This window comes from Branchiostoma floridae, chromosome 12, assembly GCF_000003815.2.
Source record: "Branchiostoma floridae strain S238N-H82 chromosome 12, Bfl_VNyyK, whole genome shotgun sequence".
NCBI lineage: Eukaryota > Metazoa > Chordata > Leptocardii > Amphioxiformes > Branchiostomatidae > Branchiostoma > Branchiostoma floridae.
The window spans coordinates 3,721,448-3,729,582 of NC_049990.1; the positions used below are offsets into that span (position 1 = coordinate 3,721,448).

Below are 8,135 nucleotides of genomic sequence, written 5' to 3' on the forward strand. Positions count from 1 at the left end.
CAATGCTTCAGGAACAAATGATATAAGAATGTATAGTGAACATTGTGCTTCTTTGTTTCAACCTATTACTATACAGGCTTTTCATTCGACGTCATCTCAGCGCCATGTTGGGTTATACAGCGTACGTCCATTAATGACATGAAGATGCTACCCGCCAACATGGTCGTTGGAGGATTCAAATTACATTTGTATAGTGAGTATGACGTCAATGAAAAGCCTGTATACTTGTGCTTGTGCAAATTTGTACATGTGACATTATTCTGTATAATGTTAATGTTCTTCTTTTTTGGCAGTCCAGACTCAGGAGACCATCTGTGTGCCTCTATAATAACTGGTGTTGAAAATATTTGTTGTCTCACTTAAGCTGAGTTGAAAAAAGAAAAAAAAAGGGAATCATATGATATTATCTATTGTAATGAAAATATCTGAAACTATGAAGTTTTTTGCTAGGTCATACAGCCCTTTTGGAAGGGATGGTTGGAGAATACACAGGTAGTGACATTCCAATGTGATGAAACTATTCAAATCAAAGCTAAGATTGATAATGATTTGCAGTGATATAAGAAATACAAGCTACCCATTCAAATTTCAGTAATAAAGCACTTTATTTGAGACTGTATCGCATTTAGTGTCATTCAATTATAACTTACAAATTCAACATGTCCTAAAGCTTATACAGTCTCTAGGTCAGAAATAAAATCTGTGACTACCACATAACATAACATTGTGTACTGTAGTCTGCAAATATCATGTATATTCAAAGTTATATATCAATGCCAATGTTCATCACCAATAATTGACAAACTCATTACATGATTTACTTGCTAATTAAGCCCTACTTGCTAATTAAGCACTTTTACCCACCCCTGTACAGGTGTCAGAGACCCCAGCTGCAGTATGGTATAGTATGGTGCAGTATAGTATCCAATATGTGATACTACCACCACCACCGTGTGAAAGAGGATAGGCACTACTGTATAAGGCAATAAGTTACTATCTAATTTCCAGATTTCATCCATACTTTACAGATTGCAGAATCACATTTTCGACAGATCCATGCAATGCATGTGTACAGTAACAGTAATGTACAGTTCAGGTATAAGTATAGTAGTAATAAAAGTAGAGAAGACTAAATATATAATATGCTTCATCTGCGTACTTAAGTTTACACACAAAAAGTATTATACAGGAATTGTACGGTAGTTCATTTGATTCCTACTTAGGCTGTCACATGTTTTCACATGTAAGTTATAATCATGTTTTGGGTTTTTGTTTTTCACTTCTTCTGATGTTCGGTTTCAGAGCAAAAGGGTCTGTGGCATCTGTTGACATTGTTTGTACTTTGTAGTCCATCCCAATAACTTTACCTTCTCTGTGCCTAAAATGGAAAATTTCCCCTTTGTCAGAAAGAGGTTGCCCAAGATGCATTTCACTACTTTCTTTTAATCTAACATCGTATTGCATGGTATTCTTAAAGTTCAAAGTCTCCATAAAGTTAGAAACACATGTCACATTGAACCCCTTATGCTCTAGAGAACAGTCCACATATTTTGACATTTCCTGCAATCTGCTCCAAAACTGTAAAATGATTGGAAAGTAACTGTTGCAAGTGAAATTAGCTGCAAAGGATGAAAATACAATGGAACAGTTTGCTGCGATGAAAGGGTTTACACCAATGGTTTCTACATGTTCATCGAGTTGCTTTGCAAATGCAGTGTTGATTGACCTGCTGAAAATTTGTGAAATGGCACTGATGTGTTTGAGCTTTGCTTTTTTGCTTCGCTTTTTAATTGCTATAAGGTCCAAGCTTGTCTCATGTCTTAGCGCACCATAGTCTGCACTAGTTGATTGAAGAAAGTCCCTACATAATTTATGTACATCTGAATTGTATGAAGGGATTATGCCACTAGGAAAACAATTACCAAGGAGACGCTTAAGTCTAGTTACATTAATTACTTTGTCATGATCAGGTTCCATTGGATTTGTTAAGATTGCAACATCTTTCATAATGCCAAAAAATCTCTCCAAAGTCTCTACAACCTGAGAAGCATCAGACTGATCTGAGTTTTCCAGCCAACCCAAAAGTTTGTCTGCTTCAAAGACTGTTTCATTCTCAACTTTTAATCTTTTCGACATAATCTCAACATCCTGGTCCAATTTATTTGTCGTGTCATCAATCCATGTTTTTAGCTGATGGCATCTATCTGCTAAATTCCTGGCTTTTGAGAATTTGTAGTCAAGCTTTATGCATGTGCTGGACTTGTAGAGCTTTTCTATTGAAGCTACAGCATCTGAAAGAGCAGTACAGTTTTTGAAAGGAAAGACCCCAGGTTGACTCGTTTTTGTCCCTTGATCTGATTCTGTAGCCTTCTTAAGCGCAAGAGCCATATCAATTATTTCATGCCTCCACCTCACATCTTGATAGAATGACAAAGCTAATTTGTTTGTACCAATATTATATTGATGTAGAGCCTTGCCTCTCTTTCCAAACTTCAGGTTTTGTGCACTTGTAAGAGACAAAATACTCTTCAGCACTCCTGGATCACCTAAGATATCAGGCCAATCATCACGAGCCAAATCCAGAATATTAAACTCTTTACTTTCCCTGGGCAGCCGTAGCATCACCTCAAAGTATCTGTTGGTACACATACAGGTGTCCATCATATTGTAGTACTTAGACAGCACTGTGCTGACAACTTTGGTTACTTTTGGTAGTATGTTAAATTTGTAATTTTGCAGAAATTTCCAGAATTCCTCCATCCGAAGGCAACAAATATCATTTGGTTGAACTGTACACCGGATCTTATCACACTTCCCTATGTTACGCTTGATGTTACAACATGGCTCATTTCTTTTCTCATCAGTGCAGTTTACTTCATCACAATGGTAATAGTGCACCATTTTTTTTGCAAAACAACACTGCTCTACTTCCCTGTCTTGTAATTCTTCATAGATACAACTTGCTGCATCACACTGGGTCATTTCAGGCAGTAGGTTTGTCAATTCTGTATGATCAGCCCCACGAAGATTAAATGAAGGTTCATTTTCTGGGATAAGTAATGCCCATGCAAAAGTAACTAGCCAATACAACCAGTTCCAATATTTTGCTGGGTCTGTGGTTGGTGTTGGGTTTGGAATAGAGAAATTTTCTAGGCGGTCAGAGGGAGTTGATCCAAGATATGCCAGGACACCAAAAAAGAATGAAAAGTTGTTAAGTTGAGAATAGTCAATGTTCTCCAGTTTTTTACTTTGAAGAAGATTTGTGTAAATGGAGACAGAAATTTTACTTAGCGAGTCTAAGGCTTGCTTTTTATCACAAGAAGCTGGGGTGCTTTGTGAGGTCCAGTTCATGCTATAAAGCTCTGATAGTGCCAAATGCAGATTATCAGCTTTTTCTAGCAGTTTATCAGTTGCATTGTTGTCATGAAGGCAAGGGACCAGAGACTTCCCAAGAAATTCAGTATGGTTAAGAAGATGACAGGACAAATCCTGGGTAGAAACATGTTTGAAAAACAGCAACATTTCAACGTGAAGAAAAAAGTACGCCTCCTCACATTCACCCCACTGGTAGAAAAACTTTGCAGACTTTCTAAGGAATGTGGATGAAATATTAACTGACAATTTTGTTTGGTACTCGTCAACATTTAGTGCCAAATAATGAAGATGGGATATCAAAATTGCTGCCTGCACCCTAGATGTGTTGTTGCTATTACTGAGAAACAAAACAGAGTATTGCAGTGCATTCTCCAGATATGCCAATGTCAAAGACTCATTCATTTGTGCCATGACAACTTCCTGTACTATCCTGTTCACACTAAAAGCACAGTGTTTATAATTGGTACAGGGAGAAGCTAGGGAAAATCGCTCTAGCACTTTGACCATTTCTACCACTTCTAATCTGTCTAATGTTCCAGATGTGGTCAGAAGCTTTGCAAAGTTTTGATTGTTTGGCTCAGGGCAAGGAATACAGATCGGACCCATGAATGATGTCATATTCAAGAGCTTAACAGCATAGCTAGGCAATTGTGATATGTGTTGAAATGTGATTTCAAAAGTTTCCTGTATTGTTTTATCTACATCTTGTACATTTTTTGCTCTATCTAAAAGCTTTACCTTGTCAGTTGCATTTCCTTCGATGAATTTATCATGATAATCCTTGACAGTGCACTCAGTGACTCTCATGTATGCATATGCTAACTGCAAGGCAAGAGGGTGGTTACCCAGGGATCGGCTTAGACTTTTGAGCTGTTTTCTGTCGTCCTTACTGCTATAAGGCCTGACTGTTTTGTTAAACAGTGCCTGAGCCTCATTATCGCTAAATGGAGGAATATTGACCACTGGGATAGGTTTCCTGTCTAACATTTGATTCTCTTGTGATGTCAGCAAAATATTCATTGTTACTGTCAATTTGTGAGGAAGCAGGGAGTCCAGTTCTTTCATGGTCCCATTGAACCCATCAGCAACCAAAAGCCAATGTTCTGACTCTTTTAAGTACTTTTTAAGATGCTTCTTCACAAACTCACAGCTTAAATCAGCCCTATCACTAAATGACGAGCCATACTGACTGATACTGGCACACAGGTCACCTTTACTTGCTAAGTTGACCCAGAACACCCCGCCAGGGTACCTCTGACTCCGTCTGTGTCCGTACTCGATGGCTACTGTTGTTTTCCCGACACCTCCAAGTCCTTTGATGAGGCAGGTTTTGTTCTGTGCAAGACAGGCATCAATGTTGCTGAAAATGTCCTCTCGTCCCACAAAAGTCTCCATATGACGAGGGAAGGCATCCATGAAGGATGTTTCTGCAGAAAATTTTTTTCAACGGATTATAATATGATTTACGTAAAACCTAGTATGAAACTAGCAGCACACGTAACAACACAGTGCTGATTGTTCAGTCACCACTGATAGCTATATGGTATATGATGGCTTTAATCATAATCAAAAGAGTCAATGTTGTAAAATATGTGATTGAATCTGCATGAAACAATGAACATGGGCTGACCTTGTTTAGTCCAGGGGTAGACTATCAAACATGATATAAGGAGGATGACAACAGCAACAGCTATGAATTTGCAGGGTCTCATTGCCATCCAACTTGTGTCATCTGAAAAACAAACACGGTACAAAATTTAAAATGCCCTCAAATTCAAATCAGCCATACATATTCTGGGTGAAGTTTCATCAACCTCAATGTTCTCTCTCTCTCTGTCTCTCTCTCTCCATCCCTCTTCCTCTCTCTTTCTCATGAGAATATCAAAATATATATTACCTTTAACTTTATGATCCATTTTGTCAAGAATGGCTTGTCCCATGTTGTCAATCTTGTGAGACAGTACTTCAGTGTGCTCCTGGATGTTTTCCTTCGTCTCCTCTACCAAATGTCGGTGGAGCTCTTCAACTTTCTTCAGGTATACCTGTGCCTTGTCACGGCTGATAGGCTGAGTTTTTCTCTGGGAGACTGTGTTCGGGTCCCCTCCCAATCCTATCAGGATTTTAGACAGTTCATCCCATTGTTGACCAAACTCTGTCTCTGACATAGCTGTTCTAGCTATGTGTCCATATACCTTATTTCGGAACTGTTGTAGCCTCATGATCCAGGCTACGTCAGATGTGTCCCCTACTGGAGGCTTTGGTGGTTTGCCCCAGCTTGCTGGTGCTGTCATGCCACAAAGCTGTCTAAGAAGATTGGTCAACAGAGTGATGTCAAAGTCTGTTGAACTGTCCACAGCTCCTGTTGCGGTAGGGTACAATATTTTCTTCTGATCTTCATACAAGTTTTTGAGCTGAGTTTTCTTCTTCAGAAGCAGATCCTTGAGACCTTGAGGGTTGACTTTGAGTACTTTCTTGTCAAATGTCTTCCTCAGCAGTGTAGTTCCTTCATCAATAAGCAGAGCTTGCAGCCTGACCCTTCTTTCTATGCCTTCATTGTAGACAAACCCTCCAGTAGCCATTTTCTTCTGCAAACTTGGCACACGTTCTAAGCAGTACGTCCGTGTTCTAGAGTGAGAACAACATGCAAATTGTTGGAGCAAATATTAAACAACTCTTATTTTCTTAATTGAAATTGAAAGTTAACTCAACCCACCTTCCAAACATCATGAGTTACATCAACATACTTCACAGCTTCTTAAGTAATGTGTTGTTTACAAACAAACACGCATACGAACATGTTTCGCTGCAGCGCTGTATAGGAAGGACCAGTACAATGTCCATTTTTAACCTGACCATCTCCCTGATTACAACCCACATAGCAAATGTCATAAGATCTGTCTAGAGCTTCTCAAGTGATACACTCATTATATACATGTGTACATCTGAAACCAGTCCACCATGTTTGATAGCATGACCGGAAACATAACCTTTTTGGTGAAAGTAATAAATCATTATAAGTTATAACTCGATATACTAGTAACTCAAACATTGAAAACTGAAAACATCCTGATTTAAATTAATATGATCTTTCATGGTCAATGTTTATGTTCGTCCTGATTTCAGAGCCTGTTTGAAGGCTTGAAGGGTGGATGTTTGTTTGTTTAAGATGCATACAGTCAACTTCGTCCAAGACCACCACCGAGGAAAAGCGGCAGTTTTAGACAGCTGGTCGGCTTGAAGAGCATAGACTCACGTGACCGGGACATAAGGTTCCTAAGTTAAATATTATACTGCATTAATACATACATTGAAAAAGGATTATGGTAGACAATATAACTAGCAGCTTCTGTGAAACCCTTCTTTAGTTATTCCCTTTCAGTCTCACACCTGCCCTGCAGTTCCAAAACAAGACATCAGGGGGCCCAAACCTATACCACTTACTCTCGGCATCAGGAGCTGTCTACCACTCACAAGTCATAGCCACAGGATGTCCAGTACTCGAAATATCAAAACAGGAAGTTCTACTGCAGCACCATAACAGGCCGCTAGGGGGGGGGGGGGGCAAAATCCAATCGTTTCCAGGTCTCATCAAGACCTACGTACCCACATACATGAATATAGATACAATCATCCAGGCATTCTCCAGTTATGCTGGTCTTCTACAAATATAGGTACATACATAACTGTTACATCCATACAAACGCTACTCGCCACAAAACAACACATATGTATCTGTTTTTATGGAGACAAATCTACCACAGACATAGACCATCACAACAGACATCCTTAGCTTGTTACAGTCTATCGCAACTTACTGTATATATTCAGCATTCTTCATGTACATGTGAATTTACGGCAAATATCGTCAATTCAAACAGAATCAAAATGGCGAACATGAAAATATGATGCAATCCCTGCAGCCATTGATGACGACGATTTCCGAAAACGTCCGAATGTTTACGACGTACGAATATTAACATTTATGATATCAAACTAGATCTATATAGAAAAATGACAATGATGACAGCAAAATATAAACAAAATATTACCAGATGCCCGCCTCCGTTCGACGCGGGGTTGGATTTGGGGAGGCAAAGAGAGTAAAGAAAATAGATGAAACGGAAAATTGTGAATTTGAAGAAATATCACGACATGATTGTAAGTTAAAGTAACCAGTTACGAAGCGACCCAATTACGTTGTCTTATGTTGTTATTTGTATATTTTGATTGGTAATTATAACCAGTACCCAGTTGTCTAGGGGGCAAATCGTCGAACTAAAGTTTGCAATGGCTGCTGAGATAGCATCATATTTGCACTGTCGCTATTTCGATTCTATTTGTATATAAATTTAGTTACGATGGGCGGTTATGGACCGAATGTATGCTTACATTTTACCGTAACCCCCTATCTAAATTTCGATAATTGTAAATGGACTTAAAATGTATTTTAATGAATTCTGACCGCCAGTATCGTTATAATTGGATTCGTTTCAGATCTGATGATTAACAGTAACAACTTTTTTTTTCTTTTTTTTTTAATAAAATATTATGTCGTGACTCCAATCTTGTCAGTTTTCTATGTACTGCTCACTTTACGGTGACATTATACCTTACGGTGTGATTTACAAGCGTACCGGTATATACCGGATACAGCATTAGCGTCAATACTTATCGTCGATACTTCTTCAATTCTTTTTTTAAATCTTTTTAAAGATTGAAGATCATTGATTCTCACTTCTAAGAAGCTAATTGGTGGTTAT

The 8,135-nt window shown here is 38.5% G+C and overlaps 1 protein-coding gene across 1 annotated transcript; it reads right to left on the reverse strand.

Moving 5' to 3' along the window:
• Nucleotides 1–3,347: 3,347 nt before the first annotated feature.
• On the reverse strand, nt 3,348–6,908 carry LOC118428019. Its single transcript, XM_035837984.1, has 4 exons — nt 5,273–6,908; nt 5,006–5,107; nt 3,889–4,802; nt 3,348–3,362 (listed from the first exon to the last, which is right to left on the reverse strand). Exons 1-4 carry the CDS (start codon nt 5,952–5,954, stop codon nt 3,348–3,350), a joined length of 1,713 nt encoding a protein of 570 aa, XP_035693877.1. The 5' UTR covers nt 5,955–6,908.
• Nucleotides 6,909–8,135: the final 1,227 nt, after the last annotated feature.

Bases quoted from the DNA above. Each gene is read 5' to 3' on its own strand.
- LOC118428019 (XM_035837984.1), bottom strand. From the start codon at position 5,954: ATGGCTACTGGAGGGTTTGTCTACAATGAAGGCATAGAAAGAAGGGTC. The intron at 5,108-5,272 runs GTAATATATATT...TTTGTTTTTCAG, and splicing joins AATGGATCATAAAGTTAAAG to ATGACACAAGTTGGATGGCA. The intron at 4,803-5,005 runs GTCAGCCCATGT...AATTTTCTGCAG, and splicing joins CTACCCCTGGACTAAACAAG to AAACATCCTTCATGGATGCC.